This window comes from Amaranthus tricolor, chromosome 1 (assembly GCF_026212465.1).
Source record: "Amaranthus tricolor cultivar Red isolate AtriRed21 chromosome 1, ASM2621246v1, whole genome shotgun sequence".
Taxonomy (NCBI): domain Eukaryota; kingdom Viridiplantae; phylum Streptophyta; class Magnoliopsida; order Caryophyllales; family Amaranthaceae; genus Amaranthus; species Amaranthus tricolor.
Genome location: NC_080047.1, coordinates 17,658,609 through 17,683,112, shown reverse-complemented (window position 1 = coordinate 17,683,112; position 24,504 = coordinate 17,658,609). Strand labels below are relative to the sequence as shown.

At 32.7% G+C, this 24,504-nt stretch overlaps 2 protein-coding genes across 6 annotated transcripts; both read right to left on the bottom strand.

Moving 5' to 3' along the window:
• Positions 1-2: 2 nt before the first annotated feature.
• Positions 3-5,565, bottom strand: LOC130817949 (protein ENHANCED DISEASE RESISTANCE 2). Of its 3 annotated transcripts, none has more exons than XR_009044398.1 (3): positions 5,294-5,545; positions 1,413-3,013; positions 3-429 (listed from the first exon to the last, which is right to left on the bottom strand). XR_009044398.1 is itself a non-coding variant. In XM_057684311.1 (3 exons), exons 2-3 carry the CDS (start codon positions 3,009-3,011, stop codon positions 401-403), a joined length of 981 nt encoding a protein of 326 aa, XP_057540294.1. In that variant the 5' UTR covers positions 3,012-3,013; positions 5,294-5,565; the 3' UTR covers positions 3-400. The 3 variants fall into 3 exon arrangements, 2 of the variants coding, with proteins under 2 accessions (XP_057540294.1, XP_057540810.1); XM_057684311.1 differs by having other exon boundaries at positions 2,060-3,013; positions 5,294-5,565; XM_057684827.1 differs by having other exon boundaries at positions 3-426; positions 2,060-3,013.
• Positions 5,566-9,808: 4,243 nt separating this feature from the next.
• On the bottom strand, positions 9,809-12,970 carry LOC130816143 (CRM-domain containing factor CFM3B, chloroplastic-like). 3 transcript variants are annotated; one of them, XR_009043848.1, is made up of 3 exons: positions 11,132-11,853; positions 10,937-10,996; positions 9,809-10,819 (listed from the first exon to the last, which is right to left on the bottom strand). XR_009043848.1 is itself a non-coding variant. In XM_057682861.1 (3 exons), exons 1-3 carry the CDS (start codon positions 12,019-12,021, stop codon positions 10,793-10,795), a joined length of 237 nt encoding a protein of 78 aa, XP_057538844.1. In that variant the 5' UTR covers positions 12,022-12,970; the 3' UTR covers positions 9,809-10,792. The 3 variants fall into 3 exon arrangements, 1 of the variants encoding a protein (XP_057538844.1); XM_057682861.1 differs by lacking the exon at positions 11,132-11,853 and adding an exon at positions 11,872-12,970; XR_009043808.1 differs by lacking the exons at positions 10,937-10,996; positions 11,132-11,853 and adding an exon at positions 11,872-12,970.
• Positions 12,971-24,504: the final 11,534 nt, after the last annotated feature.

The window sequence follows — 24,504 nt, the reverse complement described above, 5'->3', positions numbered from 1 at the left end:
CTGGAGCAAAAATCATAACTACACATTGTAGGCCAGATGAAAATCTTGGCTTGTTTAACTGTAAACAATGAATGGATTGATAATGTAATACATACAGATTGCAGAGATATAGGGACAATAATTGAAAGTGTATATCAAGCAGTTCAATGTGGACTGAGATACAGCTAAAATAATTGAACTGTACATAACAATATAGTTGCATCCTACTATGATGTCTAAATGAATCAAGGGTATCTGATTTCTGACATGAAGCCCTTCACGAAAAGCTTCATATAAGAAATCCATACCACTCGTTAAGAACACAGAGACACATCCACGTACCCAGACAAGTCGACAACGAAAACGAGAATGAAATATCCTCAAATGGATGCATAGATTTAGCTCCATGATCTTCTCACCATTAGCCACCAAAGCACCCAGGTTCATCTGCTGTCAGAAATAATCAAAAAGGACAGCGTCATAGCAACATAACACCTCTTGAACAAGTATTAAGCAACTTAAATAAGAAAAGAGAAAATTTAGGAGCAATCAATCAGTTATAGTAATCAGTTGCAAATTTATAACCAAACAATCAGACTTACAGTAATCAATATCCCGTGTGCAACAGAAAACAATGTGTCAATGACATACAAGGTATCGTACAGAATAGGAATACTACAATTTATTTCAAAGCTCAAACTCATCGGATCAGAATCATAACGCAAATATATAAATAAAATAGTTGTATTGTACCGTTTGTATAATCTAACCAATCCCTCAAATGTCATAGCTCAACAGAGATAATGACATAGTTGAGTTTTGCCGTTTGTATATTCTATCCAGTCGCTTGCTTTTAAGTTGTTCCTCATATTTAAAAATACAAATAATCATTACTCCTATGTCTCATTGAATTGCTACATTTCACTTTTTAATGTGAGAGCTTTTAAAATCTTTCGTATCAATCTTAATGGGACGAAGGAATTTGAGTAATATAACAGTGTTCCAAACATCCTAAATAGTTTGTAAGATGTGATGTGCGAATAGCAAAAGCTTAACCAGAAAACTGATCACAAAGAAATCAATAGTAAAACAAAGTTCAATATTTAGCTGAGGACATACAAGATAATAAAGAGAGTGATCAATATACCCCAAAAACCCTCAAGAATGACTCTTTTAAAGATAACTCTCCAATGTAGAGTTATCTTTAAAAGAGTCATTCTTGAGGGTTTTTGGGGTATATCGAACACTCTCTTTATTATCCTGTATTAAAGATAACTCTCCGAGATAACTCTCCGATATAAATAAACCCTAGGTTAGGTGGTTTTTGTATATAGATCCACAATACAAAGAGATTTCGATTAACTCTCAAGAATGGATCTCTCAAACAAACCGCAAAACCATACAAGCCAAATGATGCCAAACGAAAAGCTTACAAAAACATTGTCGAATGTTCGACGATCCATCGACCCCCAACTTGACAGGTCGTCAAGCCTTCGTAATTCTATCCTCCAGAATAGATCCAAATGTCATGTGCTCGACGGGTTTGTCGAGCCTTGTAATCTAGTCCTTCGCTTGTTTTATTTGTTCCGTAAATTGAGCCTAATGATGCTTATGAAGTCACACCATTTCAACAATATGGTACTAGCTATCCTGATCTATTGCATCTGTAAGCTTATAATGGCTTGATTGAACTTATGCCAATCAAGTATTTACAAAGGAAATACAATAGTTATTACCATAAGATGTAAACAACTCCAATAAAGTGAAAGACAGAGAGAAACTCAACACTTTTAATGCAGTTGATCCTATGAGGGTACAAGATGTCAAAACGCACTCATATCACAATATTTACAGAAAAGTTTCCTATGAAAGCACGGCATGATATAAATAAACACATGACAATGACACCGTATTCCTAATATGCTCAGCGCTTATCAAGGTTAGTTGACAGGAGTAGTAATTTTCAACCCCCGCTCCCCCCTTTCAAAATAAATTTTCACAGCTGTAATCAACTGCATTTTAAAATACTATCTATTCACATAGTCCAGTCAATTAACCTTCAGGTAACGAAGTTACTCACATATTTTTGTGTTTTCACCGTTGTCATCACAATCAGAAGTTCCATTTCCATTCACTTGTGGACCGTCAGAGACTGCAGTAGGTTCATGTACGTTTGGATGAAGGAGATGGGAAAAGCCTTGTCCAATAGACTTCCACAAACGCATACCAAGAGCTGGGGGTGAAGCCATAGCACTCACAGCTGATGAAGCTTCAAAAGACTGAGCAGAATCAGGGTTAAGTTCAGAAAATCTAAAAGCACCTAAGAGTCTCTCGGGAAGATCTGATTCTGTTTGGCTCTCAATAAGAAATGCTAAATCAATGGTTAATGATGTAATATAACCAAAAGCAAGATGAACAATAGCATTGGCCACCACTGAAGATCCAATATCAATATCCACTTCTAAGAAATTCTCTCCCAGACAATACTTGCACGAAAGGGCTCGACCGATTACACAAATGGCCTGTTCTCCCACTGCTTTTTTAACGAGCCAAGGACCTTTCACAATATTTGCAATCATTTTGAGCCTTGAATTGCGAAGCACATCATCCCCTTTAATGAATTGATCCATTAGAGAGCCTTCTGTGCATGGCTCAGTAGCCACAAAATATGCAATAGCACTGTAGTTATCTTTACTTGGGACTTGAAGATTAAAAGCCCAAACAAAAGGTTGGTTTCCCTCTGGAAATTTATCATCAAGTGCTTTCCTAATGCGGTTATTTGGATCTTTTAAAATGTCGACAATCTTTGAAGAACTTTTAATCCAATCAAAACCTAAAGGCTTTAAGAGGTATTCACCAGCGGGAATTTTCACCTTAGTTGTAAAGTAGTCAGGACCCCTAACTTTAAAAATGTCCCCGGGAGGTGAGGCCCAGCCATTGGAACAATTGTCAGGTTCGAGCAACGGAACAGAACCTTCTGATTTTATCCTATTCATCCATTCAGGTGCATCATTAGCATCATGCATAGCCATTACTGCAAATGGTCAACAGTCAGATAAATCACAAAGCGTAAGTAAAAGAGTAGATAGACAATATGTTGGATCACATTCCAATATTGGCTTATATGTAACTATACATGTGTCATTTATTTTATTTTAGTTGTCTTTATGTCCAACTTAAACTGATCTAAATAAAGTTAAAAGATTTGAACTTAACGTATCAATAAGTTGTGGGCCTTAAATGTGCAGAGACTATCTTCTTATAACTGTGTTCTGTGATGGGTAGAATAATTGTCATAGGTTACTATATGTGTATAGGCCATTATGGTCCTTAAATTATGTGTATTCTCTTTTCTTAGAGAGTTTTAAAGTGAGAAAGTTAAGGGTCACTCATGCAGAATACATACTAAATTGGAAGGCCTAACTGCTATCTCTCCAAAATTTCTCATGTCTAATGGAATCAAGCAACCTTCAGTTTGTCCTTTAATTGTTCTTCTAATTCAACATAATAGATATCTTCTTCGTAAGGCTTTTCACCATTTTTTTTGCCCCATCACAATAAGCTATTAATGATATTCAATATATAGTCTTGCCCCCACCACAATGTAAAAAGGTAAATAAAATCCATTATCGTCGATAAATTGGAGGATTATCTTCAGAGGATGATGGTTCCAGGTTAAGGGGTTCGCCTCATTTATTTATGATGGATCTAGCAAATATAACCTAAATGCACAATTATGCAAAAGAATTGATCTTGAGTCGGCTACAACATATCTTGAGGAAAATTCGACCTCGAGGGAACTGACACCATAGAAAATTGTAACATTGTACAAGCAGATAGTAGTCATGGATTTTTAAGCTCAACCTACACTGTTGAGATTTTTCCCCCTTAAAATAAAATTTCACTGTAGGACTAACGTGAAATTGAAAATGCAGCACTCGGAAGAACTAATATTTATAAGTCCATTTTTTATTCCTATTGACGAGACAATATCCGTATGCACGGGCTGAAAGATGCAGGAAGCAAACAGATTGCTTTGGGAATAAGAATTCATACAATTGACAACGATAATAATTAATGTCTTAGTTCGTAGACCCGTGGACATGGTTGAGAAAATCATTAATTCCTTATTTAGATATCCAAAATACGATAGGTTGGGATAGGCATACGAAGGCAAAAAGGTCAAACTCTTCTCAAAAACAATATTTGGCAGGATATTAATCATGTTCTTTCCTTTTGTACTTTGTACGAAACAGAAAAGGTTCCCTTAAATCTACCCTTTTTAAGCAAATTATCACGAGTCCAAAACTCGTCTCGTCATGTCCTAAGACAAGTGAATATATCACTAAACTCGATAATTTCTAATTGCGTCACATGATAATTTTATAAGTAGACATTCTTTTATCTCTCTTTCAATCTTCTCTCCACCTTCATTTCTTTCCTTTAATTCTCTTTCGTGCAAATTGTGTCAATTAGTAAAAATGTCACAGATAGAAAACTTCATCACCGCATTCCACTCCCTTAGTCACAGTTACTAATAGAAACAGATATGATCATAAAATCTAGCAAATCAAATTTGTTTGCCCAAATTAGCAAATTCTCTTTGTATTGGCATTAAAAACGTAGGATTCGGAATAATGGCACAATTCTACCCAAACTTCAAGGATTGCCTTTTTTCTTTACACTTCCAACAAATCTCATGTGTTTTTCTTCTGCTTAACAGTAAACAAGGCTGACACTTAATTATTAGGGTTAGGGTTCATATCCTCAATCCATAGGAGTCATGACTTATTTAGTGGTAGGCTTAAAAATTAAACTCTTGTATGACTGTTATTCTAATGGCTTTTAAAACTAATCTATTAATATCAAAGGAAAATTTAAAAGTCCTTTAAAAGGAAGCAAGTATCTTCAATTAGAAAATAATTCTACTTAGAACAACCAGCAACCAAAATTACAGCAATTGGACATGTATCAACCCTAGATTATCTTTTCCACACAGACAATAATGTTGAGCATATAGAATACTAGAACTTGAAATTTCTTCACAAAAAACTGCTTCAAACACAATTACGAATGCAATTCCACTTAAAATGAAGAAATTAAAGCAAAAGACAAGAAAACAAAACTAACCCAGGAGAGAAACTTGTATAAGAAAAGAAGAACAAAAATATAATTCAAAAACCGAAACTTTCTCAACAATGGATTCAATGGTGGAAGCAAGAAAAGAAAAAACAATGCTGAAAAAAAATAATAATTGAATCACAATTACAAATAAAAAAGAAAATCAAACAATAAGAAAGAATGAAAAAAACACCTTATAAGTTTGATAATCAGATCCTACCCCAGAAATCTGCGGAAAACAATGAACAATTAGGATTTTGGGGTCAGACAGGATGATTAGATGAAAATTTATGATCTCTAAAGAAATGTGAGTACTGGTATAATATTATTAGTTTAATGGATAATTAATTTTGAAGGGGTTTAGAGTGTAAGCAGCAATTAAGATGGGGTCCACATAATGCTCAGTCCTGGACATTTGCTAGTTGCTACAAGATAAAATAAACAGTGTACTTCCTCCTCCGATAGCATTTGCATAACGTACAAGGTGAGATAACATGAAAAGTGATAAAAGTAGATAGAAAGTGTTATTTGTAGAATACTACAAATAATAATAATACAAATAATAATGATATTTTATAGATTTCTATTAATAATAATACAAATAAAAATATTAAAACATCAATATGTTGTAAAGGTGTGGTGGATACAAATATTACAAATGTATAAAATAAGTAAATATTTTTAGTGCAACAGCTTAATGAAAAAGAAATAAAAAACTGAAAGTCTTGCTAATAGTAACAATGACTATTCAACACGCTAAAATATAACAGACAGTAGAAATTAATATAAAATGTGCTCATAGAACATCTTGCATCAAGCTTTTTGAGTATTTTTTTATTTGTTTTTACATATAAACTATTCAATTGAGAATTTATTAACATAAAGTAGCACCAACTAGGCAACTACCAAGCATAAAAAAATTTTGAATTCCAAACTACTTACATAATCGTATACAAGAACCAAGTTGTATAAATGATCCCCAAAAACATACATGGATGATGGATTAGAAAAACACTTGCAAAACAAAAGAAATGTAAATTCTTTAACGATATGTAAACTTGTAAAGTAAAATGTAAGAAATTGCAACCATTTATTGATGTACATGGTACCGAGCTTTACCTAGGCGTGAAGTACACCACCATGGACAAATACCTTGATCAGTTATACAAGTTTTGAACTCGTCAAACGTTTGTTTCTTGCAATATTCGTTTTGTTTCGTGCAAACTTATATATGTATCTACAAAAAAGCAAGAAAGAATGCAGTGTTACTGATAGCCCTATCCAAATTCTAATACCAGACAGTTTCAAGTCTGAAAAATCAAACTTCCATCAATTTCATGATGCTTCCATACTCTAAAGTTGTCGTTCTACTACTTCTAGAACATAAAATGATTCCTTGTAAACACACTGAAAACCGAGGACAAGTGCTATACCCACTAAAGCTATGACCATGCGCTTATTTTGTACTTCATTGGATCTTCCTATCATTTTATAACCAGATAGTCTTCACGTAAGTTATTGCCTTCAACTTCTTCTTACAACTCAGAGATCATGATCATTAGATCTTTCAATTCCCTTGCTTCCCTACATGCAAAATAAAAGCATGATAAGATGAATACAAGAGAAGTCGAAACGCCAAAGGGCCTGTAACATTGAAAGGGCCCAAATAAATACACATAGAAGAAAATCTTTTGCACTCCAACTCAAACACTAATTTTATCCTATAGAGAAATAAGTAAAAAAGAGAGCTAAATGTTGCTTATATCATTCAAAAGAATAACTTGTTTCATCATCAAATATGTGAGCAGAACAAAATTTTATTTTCGGTTTATCTCAGCAGTCATCACTAAGATAAATGCGTGCAATAACTATTAGTCTAGAGTGTGGAACTGGGAAAATCCTCTTGTGTGTTGAAGTCCATCTACATTCACTCCATGCATGAAGACACACAAAACACGTGTTAAACAGTGTAATGTACTCCAATAAGTGAATAAACTACATAAGAACAAGCAACAACTCTAATCTAAACCAAGATTTAATGAAACACTCTCAATGATCTTTACAAAATTCACATCCTAATACTTCCCAACACTCTCAATCATCTTATGAAATAAAAAGTGTAGCAGGAGCGGCATTCTCGATACATAATTAAAATTAATAATTATACTTAAGATAAATAATGCGAAAGTGTAAAACGTCGAACTGCTAAAAACCATTTAAACTAAAACCGTTCAAAACATAAGGTAAAAAAAAAATCTTACAACTGAGAAAATATAAAATAAGGTTTGCTTAAATACGATAAAAAAACATAAGTACAATATAGTCATCAAAGTCATCAAGTAAAATTGATGCAGCTAAGTCCTCGATAGAATAATTAAAGTTGCGGCTTGGATCGAAACCTGAGCTAAATTTTCCTGCAAAATACTGTCATCCATAATACGGATGACAGCCAATTAAATCGGTCAGCGATAAAGCCGAGTACAATTTTCTCAACAAGCTTATGATGCGATAGTTAAATCATGCTTACAAAATAATCATTAAGTACAATATAGAAGGTTATTACTCATTATTGACCTTTATTAAGCCATTGAGTTACATTCTCAATACTTGCAGAAGTTCATTATTGCTACTAAATACTTGGTAACCTTAATGCTTATTTAATCAAGTTCAATTAAGCCTCATAACTTTACCATCATAGCACATCACAAAATCACAACAATAATGACAGCTAATATATGTAAGGGTCTGGTTAGGTGAGGACCATAGTCCTAAACCCTAACTGTGGTGGGAGTCGTCACTCCTCTCAATACTGTTATGCTCGAGACTTCACAGGATGGGTTTTTCTCGGACCCCCTGTCTGACACCGCATTTTACGTGCCGGCTAACACGGACGCCGGGATTTTACATGCCGGTCCATGGTTCGACGTTACCTTACTATCAGAGTCATACAATCAATACCATGCAATATCAAACAAGACTCTAAACCGAAACAATTTACATTCTTATAAGTCAAACTTTCACTAGTCAAAGTTTTGACAATTCTACCCTTTTAATAGAAACAAATTACTAGTATCTAATAAATTAATATTAATTAAATAACAAAATTTCGTAGCTATACTAAGATTTCTGAGGCTAAACTAAGTCATTATTATGTCATAAATAATCATAAAAGTCAAGGGTAATATTTCTAAGTACTTAATAACGTATTTTATCAAATAACCAGTAAAATAGTAAAACGGATCTATCATAACTATAAAAAAATATAATCCGACAAGTTATTAAAGGTCCAAAATCTATATGAAATGAGTTTTCAAGAAAAATAACGCTAAGCATTTTAACAAATTTGTTTGACTATTTTACCGATAAACCGATTAATAATTCTTTATAATTACTTGAGTCCAAAAATTATCAAAACACCAAAATGATATGGAATCATTTTAAAGACATAACTTTATTTAACTAGTAAAATTCATATATATCTATATTATCATATTAATAAAAAATTTCCATATATATGACTTTTTTTTTTCAAGTATCCCAAAAGTATTATTGTTTTGACGAAAATATCACTAAATTGGATATGACTTAAATATTACCATGTAAAGTTTAAATGATTAAAATAAAATCTTGTTGATCATGCTTTTATATTATGGAGTAATCATAAATAAATATCACATAATGAGAGAGTTAAGAAAATGTGTACCATTTTCCTCCGAAGGTGGTGCTAAACTAAGTAAGAGAATAATAATAGGAAAATAAGAACTTAAAGAAATAAGCTCCAAAAGAGAAAGTCTTCAAGGTTCCAAGCTTCAAAGAAGTAGATCTTCAATTACCCAAAAGAAAATGATATCCAAGCTCCAAAAAATAATACTTGACTTTTCAAAAGTTGATGATTATTGGCTTAAGAAGTGATAAGATCAAGCTCCATATTTATTTGATTCTTGAACTAATAAAAAGGGTATAAAGTTAGTAAGATGTTAATGAAGTGAAGATATAAGAAAGAACGGTAGAAAGATTTGATGATGGGAGTACAAGTAATCTCATGGCTAAGGAGGGGTATTTATAATGGGTTTTGAAACTTTTTATTTCATAAGATTGTATGAAAAAGAAGGTTAACTTGTGTAAGTGATTTAGAGTATGTAAGTGAATGTGTAAGAGTTGGAGTGTAGAAGAAGGTTAACTTGTGTAAGGAAATGGTGATAGCTTGTGTAAGTGATGAACGTTATGGATTGATGTAAAGTTCATCAAATTTTTTTTGTAGTTTATACTAGGGAAATGTTTTAGATTAATAGGAAAGTATGATTAAGGTTTGATTATGAAAATATGATAGTTTACTTAAAAAATTTTGGTTAAAACTATACTTAAAGTTAATAAGAAAAATATAGTTAATTTTTAGGTATAAAATAATTAAATCAAACTTGTAAGGTTAAAATGATAAGTAGTAAAGTTAGATTAAGAAAACGAAATTGAAACGTAACGTTTTAATAAAACCGTAAATATAATATTAAAATTTTACTTTTCGTAGTATAAAATAATAAAATAATATTTTAGTGCTTATAAAGAAATTTAAGAATATATATATAATCACTGAAACAAACAACCAAATCGACAAAATAGCATCTTTAAAGATACAATGTTATAAAAAAGAACATAACAAATTAAAAAGTTCATTGAAATGAAACGAATTAAAGGAAGAACAAGAAAAGAAAAAGGAAAAGTTAAAACCTTTTAGGAGTAAACCATAAAGTTGAAGAGCAGAATCAACGATACCCATTTGATTTTGTGGGTTTCAAGAACCAAAATCAGGAAAAAAAAGAACTGAAGAAAAATACCTAATTACGATTGGTTGCTTGAAACCAATTTGAAGATGAACAAGAAAAAAAGAATAAAGTTGATACCTCCTTATAGTAAACCATGGAGGTCAAACAACAAATAAAACCAGAATTTCCAACAAATGAACATTGAACAAATGGTGAAATCAAATTTCAAATCAAAACACTATAATTAAAACCTCTAAAATATCCCAAAAACAAATAAACCCAGAAATCCATATCAAATCAAATAATAGAAACAACATAATCATATCCTATGTTAAATTTTAAAAATACCATCAAAAGACCCAAACAATTAAACAATAAATGAAATGAAAAACAAAATTTAGCAAACCAAAATCCAGCAAACAATATTCAAGCAACTAAAAATACGACATAACCTTAATTTCAAAACTTTAAAAAATAAAGAAATCGTACCTAAGATGAATGCTAATCTCTAGTTTTAATGAGTGTCAATCTAGATCTTCAAGTGTGTGTAATTAAATGAAATAAAATAAGAAATTCAAATTAAAAAATTCAGCTTTAATGAATTGTCATTCAATCTATTACTTATAAAAACAGAGTATTTTCTACTGATCATTTGATGACCTAAAACTTTTAACCAATTGACCAAATTTTCCACTATGAAGTATCCAAAACATGAGGTTGAACCCATCAATTGTTATTGTATATTAATGCCTTGTAAATGCCTTGAAACCCATCAACTGAAATGGTTATTGGCAACATTCCTAAAAAGGAATAATAAATCATCAAAGATAAACACAGAAGCGATTATACCCAACGGCTATTGTTTTTACACATAGAACTACTAATAAAATTTTCAATGGCAAGTCCCGTAGAAGGCTAGAACATCCATTGTGTCAGAGAACTAGTTGTTTTGTAATTTCCTGCACAAAATTAGCAATTTAACCATTAGAAGTATTACTAAAGATTGAAAGGCATATGCATAGACTGACCACATAATAAATATTGAAGGAATGCAGCAGGCTTAGAATGATACTAACATCTTTTGTGGACCCAAATTGTACCACACTTTGCAAATCAACTGGAATCATAGCAATTGTCTGAAAATTGACAGAAAATGATCCAAGAATATAACTCATAGCAGTTCACACAGATAGAATTTAGTACAAAAAAAAAATATATTTTAAATGCTAGTTTTGATGCATTGAACTGGACAGCTTGAAAAAAAGGGTTACCTTAATTCCAGAAGGAAATTGAAAACCAAAAAGAGATTCTCCTTGTACAAAATTAAAAAAAAAAAAAAAAAACAAAAGTCTAAAGATTAGACAAACTTGAAATAAAGCTAAAGGCCATAATGAAATCTCTGAGTTTTGACCCCATGCTAAAGAATTAAACATCCATCTATGTTTGTTATTAGAGTCAAGATGTTTTCTTTATTTTGAGATACGGTAACGACTAAAAAGCTAGTGGAGTTATATTTTTTTTTACGTTTATGTACATCATTATATCTCATGCTTTATCGAATAATACAAATATTAAATTTTGGTTAAATTAGACTTTAAAATACATTGTTAAAAATATTGTTCAACCCGATTTCTAAAATCCTTAATCTGCCCCATCACATATGCACGACGTCCTTCACATTCACACGACACATCAAGATACACCCAAAATAATGAAGAAAAACTCATGTTTTGAGATGAGAGCTTCATTTACATAAGAATGACATATCCAATTTCATCAAAATAACTGCTAAAACTCATTTTCATACCGTCCTTTAATACCATTAACCAAACATGACCTAAAAGTCGTATTTTTTTAATTTGACTTTAATTATTTCTATAAATATTGTTCCCAATCCAAGCATGACCTTTAAGAAACTAAAAGCAGAATAATGATATTGGTAAATCATAAGCCAACTAACACAAATCAAAATGCATAAGGGAAGAAAAATGATTCAGAAAAGCAAACCAACCTCAAGAACATCATGAATCCTTTTCATATTAAATCTAGATTGGCTTTCAAATTTCAGTTTCACCACTTCATCAATCTTCCATTTCTCATGAGTTGCATCAACCAAGGATTGTGTAACACCTGTTGAACCAACTTTTAGCCTCTCTTTCATCCTCAATGCTAAATTCCTTCATCTCTTCAATTCATGTTCTGGGATTGTTTTCTCTGATAAGATAGTCTTGCTCCTCTCTTCTGATTTCTCGGATTTCAACTTCCGGAATCCATGGCAACCTATCTCTACTCTTTCCTTGAACAAAGTTTTCACTACCGGACTTAGCTTTCCAGGAATTGGTTCTACCATTATCATAAAAAACTGCTAGATATTCTTAAAGTTAACACTATTAACATCATATTTTCTGCTAGATAATGTTACTTTACTATCTTCTTTTTCCTTAACGTCAACTTTACATTCAATTGTTTTTCAGAGTTCTACTGAATTCCCACGAAATTCTTCAACGTTTTACTGCTTTCTATTACCATTATGATAAGTATTAATTAAATTGGTATTATCCAAAGCAGAATTGAGAGTTTCACTTACAATGTTACTTCAACTTCGATTCAAATTTCTATCAAAACGAATTCTAAGTTCTTTAATTTTGGTATTCAATTTAGAAAATATTTCATGACTTTCCACCTAAGCGGTCAATTCTCTCTTATGGATTTTCACTATTTCTAATGAAACTTCTGAAAAAGAAGATGATGGTTCTTCTTCATCTTCTTATTGCTGATTTTTCCATGGGAGTTTCTTGGTTTGAGAAATGGGTTTAACTGACCATTTTTCAGGTATTTTCTTAGTCAGTATCGATATACCTCAACTCAATCACCGTTTTCAATCTCTTCTTGGCCCTCCAATTGTGTCTCTTCTTGGCTTCCATTCCCTCCATTATTTGCCCCTTTATCATCCATTCCTCGCCCAAAGAAAACAATGATTTGCCTATATAGAGTTATATAGAGTTAAAGAAAGAAAAATAAATAAATTTCAATTTTGGTCATTTGGTGTTCAATAAAAAAATTCTTGTTCTTGTAGGTGAGGTATGACACAAAAGCTATCTTATTTTTGGTTTGAAGCCAACAAACCTCAACGTGAACTAAAATAATTGCAGTAATATTTTTTTTAAGGGGTTGAAGAACGTTTGAAAATATCTCCAATTTGCGATGAAAAAAATTGCTTCTCTTGATACACTTATAGCTAGCCATTAATAATTGATGAATTTGAGACTTGTAGTTGAGTAAACTAACGGTGAAAACTAAAGTAAAAAAGTTAAAATGAACATTTTGATATAATATTATTGTTGGACGTTGATTTATATTTTAGAAAAATTTAACAAAATAGTTTTTACTCTCAACTCATCCACTCAAAATAATCCTTAATTAGTATTGGTTAACTCAAAATTATCCTTACAGTTGGCGTATTTTTTTCATAATGAACCAAATTTTTTATGCATCTTCTCAAAATGCTCTCGATTGATATATTAGAAAAATAATTCGGATTATTTTGAGTTAATCACTATATGAATTATTTAAAGAAGTTAAGTTATAATTGATATTTTTAACAAATTTTCCTTATTTTTATTGGGCCATTATCTTTTTTTAATATAGTAGATATTTTTAACAAAATAATCCTAATTTTTTAAAATTCCCCCAAGGCCCCAACTCATTTCATAAAATGATATTTTTAATTATATCTAAAGAAAAAAAACTGATTTTTGATTCTTTGTTGCGATTTCACATCGGTATTATTATATCATAATTGATTTTATCTAGAAGATGTGATACGATGTGCATAACAATTATTTTGTCGGTCTTATTTTTAAGTTTGAAGCCTTTAAATCAAATTAAGATAAATTGTTTAAATTTCTTTCCTTCGTAAAAACTATTTTAAAATATAAATTTAAGTGAGCACTAGAGATTGTATTGTTTTCTTTTCTAAGTCTACTTAGACCTACTATTATTTTGGTTCACAATAAAGTTTGGAGGATCCAAACCAAAAGTAATATAGCTTAGTGACATATCTTACATACATGAACACTAATTTGGAAAATAATTTTAAGTAAATACCAAAGTAGGAATTTTTTTTTATTTTAACTCCACTTATGCAAATCATTCCAAAGAAAATAATGATATAAAGCTATCATCGGAAAGGAAAAATGATATTCAACAACTCAAAATCAAGAAGATAGAAATGAAAAGGGTGAAGATGGCATGTGAAGAAGATAGAAATGAAATCAGAAAAATTAAAATTAAGGCAAAACAAAATGGAGAAAGATGAAAAGACTTAAGTAAGGAAGAAATGGGGAAAAGAATCAAATGAAATGGAGAAAGATGAGAAAATGTGAGATGAAATGGAAAAAGATAGGAAAGTAAGAAATGCGAAAAGAAGGCAAAGAAATGAAAGAAAGAATGCATAGTATTTTCACTATTCATTTGCAAATAGTGAATAGTATTCCTCTCTTACCCACATTTTATATTTTAGAGGATGTGACTCATTTAGTTTGGTACACACGTCTAGTGATGGCCACAGAGCGGGTTACCCGGAATCGAATCGGTCCTGACCTGCTTAAAACCGTCCCAGAACCGGAACCGTTCACGACAGGTTCCGAACCAACCCGAACCGTGGAACCGTGAAACCGCTGGAAAAAAAGTTGCCGGAACCGTGAAATCGCCGGAAAAAAACTGCATGAACCGGACCTAAGAACCGCGGGTTGGAACCGGAACTGGGACCAGTCCGGGTGAACCGGCCCAACGGTTCCATGGAACCTGAACCGGAACCGGGACCGGTTCGGGTGAACCGGCCCAGCGGTTCCATGGAACCGGAACCGTGAAACTAGCCGTTGAACTAGTCGTTGGGGATTTTTCTATAAATACCCATCACTTTCAATCATTTTCATTCACAACTCATCTTTTCTCCTACTCTCTACTTAATTACTTAATTACGCAATTATTCTCTTAATTACGCAATTATTCTCTTAATTACATAATTAGTCTTTTAATTATTTCTTAATTTAGTTAATTACATAATTAGCTTTTTAAATATTTCTTAATTTAGTTGATTACATAATTAGTCTACTAATTATTTATTTATTTCTTAATTCTATTACTATTTCAATATTATCAATCATGTTTTCTTTTTTGAAAAAAGCCTCTAAAAAGTTACTAAAGTGGCAAAATCATTGGGAGGTTCTAGCTCCAAAAGAAAGGCCACTTCAACTCCGTCGCTATCAACAACACCTTCGATTAGTAATTATAATTATGAACCAAATTATCCAGAAGGGTACGAACAAGAATTACACAATTATGCAGAAGAAGTGGAAAGAGAAATACAAATTGATGAAGAAGAAGAACAAGAAGAGGAACCAACGACCCCTATTGGGATACATAATTCTCGACAGTTATCAACAAGATCACATGAAGAACAACCACAACAACAACAACAAATACAAGCTCGTGGTAAACGAGTCAATTTCCAAACTATCGGTTAGTTTTATAATTTTATTCATCAAATTGATTAAATTTTTAAATTATTATTTATTTATATATTGTGGTATTTGAGTATGTCTTTATATTTAAATTTAGATGAAGATGAACCAATAAGACAACCTTTTCCGGCAATGCCACCTACTAGTGGTAGAGCTGTTTCACATGTGTGGTCGTATTTTACAAAAGAACCAACCGAGAATCCAGATTTTTTCTTATGCACTTGTCAAATTTGTGAAAGTCAAGGAGTAAAGCCCTTAGTTTCATACAATTTCGCCAGAGGTAAATACTTTTTCAGTTTTTTATACATACAAGTTTTTTATACATACATTATATATTCATATTTTATAAAAATTTATTTATCGTGTTTTGTGAATACGTGTTAGGTGGTGATACGGGATCTTTTAACAAACATTTGGCAAAGAAGCATGGAATCACAAAAGAAACTCATGCAGCAAGCGGCAGCGGGACCACAAGTGCAAGCCGACAGTGGGACATTCCCAGCACAGGTTTGCCTTTTAAATATAATCGTAATGACATGATTGATGAATTTTCTAAGTATGTAATTTGTGATGAATTGCCATTTAACCATGGTGAAAGTAGGGCATACGAGCGTTACACTAGAAAAACTTTGCAACCACAATATAGAGCAATCCCTAGGAGCACTCTTAAACAACGCAAAATTAAATTATATGAATCAGTGTGCTATGAATTAGTAGAAATGTTTAAATCTTATAATGGTAGGGTTAGCATAACAACTGATGTTTGGTCTGCTCCCCCACATTTAGAACCTTATATGTGTGTAACAGCACATTGGATAGATCAAAATTGGATTATTCAAAAAAGAATAATTGCTTTTGAGGCAATGCTCGAAAGACATACGGGTGAAAACATAAATACAGATTAGTAGAGATATGTAGAGAATGGAACTTATTAGATAAGATATTTTGTTGTTTTACCGATAATGCAACCGCTAACATTAAATGTATGGAACTTTTGTATAACGAACCTGCATTTAGTTTTATCCTTGGGGGTAGATTATTACACATACGTTGTTGTGCTCATATAGTAAACTTATCTTGCCAAGCAGGTATAAAACAATTAAGTGATTTATTAGATCCAATTAGAGACATAGTGAAGTGGCTTAGAATTGGACAGATAAAGAGACGATATAAGCAATTATGTGACCATTATCAACTAAAAAAAGTGTATTGGTCATTAGATACTCCTACACGTTGGGGCTCAACCAACGATTTATTAAGAATAGCGATTGCTTATCGTCCAGTTATAACACAACTTTATAGTGAGTGTACAGATAGCTATATAACTGATGACACATGGGAACTAGCTATAGGTGTACATAAAATATTAGAAACGTATGACCACGCAACTAAGATTTTTTCATATGTTTACGAACCAAACGTCCACTTAGTAATAAGTGAGTGTATTACTATTTTTTATCATCTTCTTAAACATACGCATGATGATACTAACCCATATTTAAAGCCGATTCTTGCAGATATGATGGATAAGTGGAAGACATATTTTACCGATTTTCCTTTCTTTTATGGAATTGCAACAGTTTTAGACCCATGTTTTAAGACAGAAGTCCTTACTAAAGTAATTGGATTTTACTACCAATCATTAGATCGCCCGCCTAGTGATGTACATAATTTTGTTGGAACTTGTAAAAACCTTTTAGCAGAACTTTATGATTACTATGCTAGTGTATATAACCCAAAACACGATACGTCTAGGTGTGCTAGCGTCTCGACACGTCCCTCTTATTATAATTTCGTAATAGCTAATATAATGAGCCAAGATGATAGTTTTGTAAGATCATCTTCTTCTTCAACCTCCACTACATATTTAGAATTAGATAATTATCTAAAACATCACTTTGAAATTGACCAAGGTAGCTATAATATTTTAGAGTGGTGGAAAGAAAAATCTATAAAATTTCCCATATTATCAAGAATTGCAAAGGATATCCTTGCAATTCCTGCCTCTACGATTGCGTCGGAGTCTGCTTTTAGTGCAGGTAGAAGAGTAGTAGACGAAAAGAGATCTCGTCTTGCTCCACATAGTATTCAAATATGTGTTTCCAAGAAAGATTGGGATCAAGGGGAGATTCGAACACAAGGACTAAGGAATGATGATGATCAAGGCGATGATGATGATCCATGAATTATGATGGATACATCTGCATCATCGTCAGGAGGAGAGTCAGCGGAAGCATCTAACCAACCAGATGATGATGACGAAGACGAATAGGATCCATCGGACAACGATAAATCAACATTCAACAACTACAAATAAAAGGTATGACAAAGAACTACGTGGGCTTTGATTCCTTCGGGATACGTAGGCAGCTTAGTATTCCTTGGGGTACTAGGTTCAAGTCCATTTTCTCCCTCTTTTTTTATTAATCATTTTTATCGACATTATTGTTGATTCGTTTCTTATTAATTTACTTTTTTCATTTTTTTTAGTAAATATTTAAATAACGATGACAACTTGACAAGCAATGAATTTCGCTAATTATCAAGTAATCATCAAAGGTACGTCCGCAATATTATAGTATTTTTATATTATATAAATATTTAAAGGAAAAATAAAAATGGAACCGATGATCCGACCCGCCCGTCCCGCGTGTTGGAACCGCCGGAACCGCCTCATGAACCGTTTGGAACCGCCCGGAAACGAAACCGTTCGCGACAGGAACCGGGTGGAACCGGAATCGAATGGAACCGGAACGGAACCGGCCCAACCCGAACCGTGGCCATGCCTACACACGTCAATGCACTTGTTGAAGTCTTATATCTCTTATATTTAACATAGTTAAAAATTAGTCAAATTTAACATTAATAATCTGAATTTTGTGTGATTTGCTCTGAATAATCCCAACTAACGATTAATTTTGTATAATCCCAACTTTACAACTGATTTTCTCTAAGCATACCCACCTACCCAATTACCGGATACAACTATTACTTCCCCTTTTCTCCCTTTTTGACTTTTTAGGTTATATTAATGCAATTTTCACCTACTTCACCCAACACTCAGAAAAAATGTCCTAATTCACGGAACACTCAGTAAATGTCATCAAACACTTGTTCCCTTCCTCTTCAAAATCGCAATCTTCTCTTTACCATTGTTGCTGCTACTTCAATCGATTGCTTCAATGGTATGTTGAAACAGTCGAAGAAATTAATCTCATTTTAATCATGAATTTGACGTCTAAATTTTTTAAATTATTGATGGTAGTAATTTGAAAATTTTCTACGATGATTAAAAACTTGTTAATTTGTAACGTGGTTATGAATAATAAGAAGTAACGTAAACTTTGGAGGTAAAATTTAAAGTTGAGCAATTACCCACAACAATTTGGAAAAATTATAATACCAATTCGAAAACTTTATTTACCTATGTTGAGAATAAATTAAATATTTTATACACATATACAAGTGATTTTCAAACAGGAAATACAAGTCACATAACTTGTAACATGTACAACAATTTTTACCTACATTTTAAACTATCTTAGATAAATCTCTCCTACACCATAATAGATCAATTGAAGGACAACATCCACCTCCAAACACCCCCCAACAATCAGCCACATATTGCTATCCCAAACCCCCTTTTAGCCCTTTATACACTTACATACTCAAGCTAAACACTCTACCCAAAATCCTCTTTTGTTCTAATCTAAATTGTGCATCATTACAAGCATGCAAAGGCTAAAATAAGAAGTAAAAATAGCCCATAATATGCCATTTCATCCAGCCATAAATACAAATACATTGCTCCCATATTCATCCAAGAACATACACTAGAATCCTACAAACTTTCAAATACTAAAATACATACTTTTCTCGTCAAATCTTCTTCAAAAACACATCTAGAACTTCTGAAAGTTTATGTTTATAAACTCAAATATTCCATAAAAATAATCTTCATTTCAAGAGCTTTCCATAGACACCAAACTTGAAGAAATCCACTAAAAATAGAGTAAGTTATGGTTATTCCTTTATCTCACTAATTTTGTTAAAACTTCATGTAAAATTCTTTTTACATGAAATCTTTTATAAACTAAGATTAATATAAAATGGAAATTTCATCATAATAACTAAGAGCGATAATCTCCTAAGAAGACCTAGAAAGTTTGGCCAAACGAAGGAATTTAAAATATTTTTTCTTCAATCAACTTAAAATCTCCATTTGTGTTTCCCTGCCAAAAACTCTCAAGTTGTGGGACTTGTTCAACAAGTGTTTCTCAACACTAAACAATCTCCAAATTAACAAAATATCAAAGGGTAAGTAAATGTAACAATCTTTAGTTAAAAATCAAAAGTCATCAAGTTACATAGAAAGATCTGAAATAATGTTATTTTTGAATTCTTAAAAAAATGATTGTAACAAAGGAGTTGGATCCTAGTTATTGAGAAGTTGTACCAATGGTTGAGGATTACTTTTGGAGCTAAGGATTGAGGTATGTCACATGAGGTGATTATTAAAGGATTTAAGAACAAGTTGGGAAAGTTTTATATAAACTTGTTTTTTTTTAAATAAAATTTTCCAAAGGGAAATTCTTAAATCTTGAAAAATGATATCAAAATGATAATTTTGAGTATGGAATGATTTATTACATGTATTATTGTGGGCATCATGCATGTTGATTTTATGAATGGTTGTATGTTTAAAGGCATGAATAACATTACTTTGTGAAAGTAATTGTGATGGAAATGGTTATATGGAATTGAAAAATATTTGAAGTGCATTTTAAAAGTAATTTTTAGTAGCTATATGTTAAGAAAATCTCTTGGATATTTTTGTTGAAATTTATTCGTTAAAATGATATTTTAATCGATTTTGAGGTGTTAAATACTCTTAAACATGGTATTAGATAAACTCTTGATCATAAAAAATAATTAATAACATCATATTATAATATCTCCAACAAGATTTGACCAGAATAATTTTTCATGATTTTTGAGTAATCGTTAATTTATTTATCGGTAAATGTGAAATAGTAAAATATAAAATAATTACCAAATAAAGACATTTGAACTTGAAATTTTTAGCACATACTCATATGGACAGTAACTAATATTGATAAAATTTTGGGAAGATGTTTTTGACGTTTAAGGACCTTAATAAGTTTTATTCGGTTATTAATAATCGGTAAGCTAGAAAACGTTAAAATATAAAATAAATACTAAATGACATCTTTTGGACATGAAAATTTTATGAGACACTTATTTAAATAGTAGATACATGTTAAAAAATTTATATGGATTTTCGTGACCATATATGGAGTTAAATAAATTCTATTTGTGATATCGATAAAATAACAACATCAATTATTAAAAATACCCTATGTGGTTTTGAAAATACCCAAATTCAAAGGAGAGGAAATGAAGTTTCTTTTTTGGAGGGCAGCCTAAGCGTACAATGTACTAGACTTTTATGATGCTATCAAAGACATACAGGAACTCAGTCCTGAAGCTGTGGATGCCTTAAAAAAGGTTGACCCCAATGTGTTTTGTAAGCTTTACTTGAAAAGTGAAAGTGTTTGTGATGTTATAGTTAGTAATACAGTGGAAATCTTTTATAGTTATATAATGAATGCAAGGTCAAAGCACCTCATTAACATGCTAGATGACATAAGGACTATGTTGATGAAAATGATAGTCACCAAGAGAAAGGCTGCTATGAAGTGGAATGGTGTTTTGTTTTCTAAGGTGCAAGCTTTGGTAGATAAGGAGAGGAAAGTGGCAGCTAAGTGTACTGTCATGCCATTTTCAGCTAATGTTTTCCAGGTATCTCACTACCTTGACACTTTAGAAGTAGACCTAGAGATGAAGTGTTGTACCTATAGGAAATGGGACTTGAAAGGTATCCCTTGTTGTTATGTTGTGGCAGCCATCTTTTATTTACATAAGGATGTTGAATCATATGTTGACCAATTACACCAAGGTTGCTTATTATTTACATATAGTGGTAGTATTAGTCCAATAACAAGGGAAAGCCATTGGCCTCCATAAGGACTTGTAATAGATCCTCCTCCTATTAAAGTAGGGCTAGGAAGACCTAGGAAGAATATGTTTAATTCCAAGCATAAGGACCTTAAGAAACTTGGCAAACTCACTAAACATGGTGTGCACATGACATGCACCTAGAGTAAAACAATTGGCTAAGCCTTAAACTGATCCCACAATTGTACCAATTGAACAAGCTACCCACCACAACATCACTGCTCAGCCATCAAACACTAGAAGAAGGGGTACAACCATTAGAGTAGGGCAGAGGTCATGGGTGCAATTAGTAGAAGGGGTGGAACCAATCTCTCTCCTAGAGCCCTTTGGACTCTTTTGCAATTTCAATTTATACAATTAAATTAGTGTAAGCATTCAATTAAAAAAATAAAAATAAATAAGATACAAATGATTATTTTCATGGTAGTGAATCGGACCCTAGCATATGGCCATGTGACAAAACTACCTAGGGCATCTGATAGTTTCTCAAGGCTCCATTCCGGCATTGGAACCAGGAGTGAAAAATTTTCAAACCCCTTTAGAATAGTTTCTACGGTTACACTAATGTGGCCACTTGTAACAGGCATGGAATGCACTGTTTGGCCCTCTTTGGTTGGTTGTGCCACACCATATGCAACCTCAGTTAATTCGCCATCACTAGCAACACCTAACTGAGGCAACAAAAGAGAACAAGGAGTCGCCTCCTGAAAATTGTGTCGTTTAGTATAATAAGCATCATAACAAAATATTAAAACATGTTGCAATTTAAATTAATAAGTGCTTATATATTTAAAAACTATGTACCTTTAACATTGACTCGGGAGTTGGCTCCGAATTTTGAGCAACAGAGTTCATGGTCTCCGGTGTAGGATTTTGCCCTTCGGGGGTAGTAATGTGCTGGGGTGCTACGGGGGTAATGGGCTCGGGTGTTGGCTCGACCGAAGCGTTAGGATCCCCATGTTGACTTTGTTGGTCCTCGACAATCAGATTTTCCAAGTCTACAGTGGGTGCTCCCATCTTCTGCAACACGAGTACCACTTTAGCGAGAACGTCCTTCGTAATTTCTGCTTTGAGGGTTGCTACTTCATCAGGTGGCATCATTTGGCATTGAGTAAAAACACGCTTTTTGCCGAATGCCTTCTTTAACCCCACGTGGACGACTCCTTTTCCGACTACCCACCCTCTATGGTCTTTTCCTAAGACCATATGCAATGCATCAACATTGCTTTTTGGGGTGAACTCCCCCGTAGCTTCTTTTTCCTTCCAGCCCATCTTTTCAAATAAAATGTGACATATATAACAATTAGTATAAGTAAATCAAAGCCAAAAATACAAAACAAATCAAGAATATACTTAATAATTTCAAAATTCACCAAAGCATTAGCAACCTTCTTCGTTCCCGAATCATTAATGGTAAATTTACCACTTGCATCTCGGGAATGAAGTCTGCATTACCAATCTCACACCCGATCTCCAGCAGGAGTATTCACGGATGCGGAGGTAGTCGTAGATGAGGTCGTGGCCGGACATTGATTAGGGTATAAACCCGCATCCACCCACTCTTTTCGGGCCTCATCGTACGTTTTTGGGCCCAAGTGATTGTAAAACTTCCTTTTGCTTGCTGATTCAGAAGCTTTACCATGCTTTTCCTAATTAATCAATAGAAATCAAATGTCATATATTAGTTTAATGATTTAATCAAAAGAAGTAAATTTAACTCAAAAGCTATAATATAATATTAAATACTTACAACTTCAATGGGAGTTGTTCTTTTGGCAACAAAAGCCTCCTATTCATTCTTCGATATGTGACCCCATATTTCATAGGGCATCTTTGAAGGTGATTGCTCTCCACCTTCATCTCCACCTTCGTTTCCCGTTTTGACCTTTTTGGTCTTACGGACACGCTTCTTGGTGATCCAGCCAGTTATTAGCTTGGATTTGAAATCTCTGAATCTTTCAGCAACAGTTGAAAGAAACACATTTTTCTTCTCCTCATCGTTCTCGATGTGAAAAAGATTCTACAAAAGAAAAATTGTATTTATTAGTGTCAATTAAATTAATTTTAAAATGAAACTAAATGAATAAAAATAGTAAAGTTATTGCTTACCACAGTATCATCCCATAGAGAGTTCTTCAAACCCTCTGGAACCTCATTTCATGTGTACAATATCGAAATTTGCGGATACATAGGCCCACTTGTTTTCCATATTGCCTACCCCATTTTCCATAGGGTTGACCCAATGCATTGTATTCCAAATGCACGTGTTCTATGACTTTGAGGTTTTTCGTAGGACCTCGCCCTTTTCTTTTTTTAGTGGTAGTAGGAGCATCCATTGGTGGGGCGTCTTTAGTGTCATAATCGTTATTAAGTGGTGGAGTGTCTTCAGCCATACACTCGTATCTAACAATTTGGTCCTCTTTATTGTCATAACTGTGATGCTCATTATCCGAGGTCTCAATCTCGGGGACAATTTCGTCTCTGAAAAGATGCATTGTATATGAGCACCAGAATAAGTATGAAAAAAAATATATTAGAACATAGGGACGTAAATTCAATTCTAACCATTTGAACACAATAATATATACCAAATAGTGTTGCTTGCAAAGTTTCATGCAAAACAAACCAAGTTTGAGCTACTTTATGTGCGAAAGTGCCAAAAAGCTTAAAAAACCTTAAAATCGCAACTTACCTAGTAATATTAAGAATATGACTATGATTTACAATTCTAACCACTTGAACACAATAATATATACCAAATAGTGTTGTGTGCAAAGTTTCATGCAAAACAAACCAAGTTTGAGCTACTTTATGCGCGAAGGTGCCAAAAAAACTTTTAAAAAAACCTTAAAATCGCAACTTACTAAGTAATATTAAGATGATCTACTTAAAATCAACTTACTAACTTAAAATCAACACGATCCACATCCTCATCGACATTCTCTTCATCTGTCTCATACCCATCAACATGATCTACTACATCCTCATTGACATCAGCCACATTATTGACGTCCTCAACAACACTTTTCTCTTTGTAAACTCCCTCCTCACCATGCCAAACCCAAACATGATATTGAGAC

Coding starts and splice junctions, on each gene's coding strand:
- LOC130817949 (XM_057684311.1), bottom strand. CDS start 3,011: ATGGCTATGCATGATGCTAATGATGCACCTGAATGGATGAATAGGATA. Junction 430..2,059: donor CGGTGAAAACACAAAAATAT/GTGAGTAACTTC, acceptor TATTTCTGACAG/CAGATGAACCTGGGTGCTTT.
- LOC130816143 (XM_057682861.1), bottom strand. CDS start 12,021: ATGAAAGAGAGGCTAAAAGTTGGTTCAACAGGTGTTACACAATCCTTG. Junction 10,997..11,871: donor GGATTCATGATGTTCTTGAG/GTTGGTTTGCTT, acceptor GTCAATTTTCAG/ACAATTGCTATGATTCCAGT. Junction 10,820..10,936: donor AATTTGGGTCCACAAAAGAT/GTTAGTATCATT, acceptor AATTTTGTGCAG/GAAATTACAAAACAACTAGT.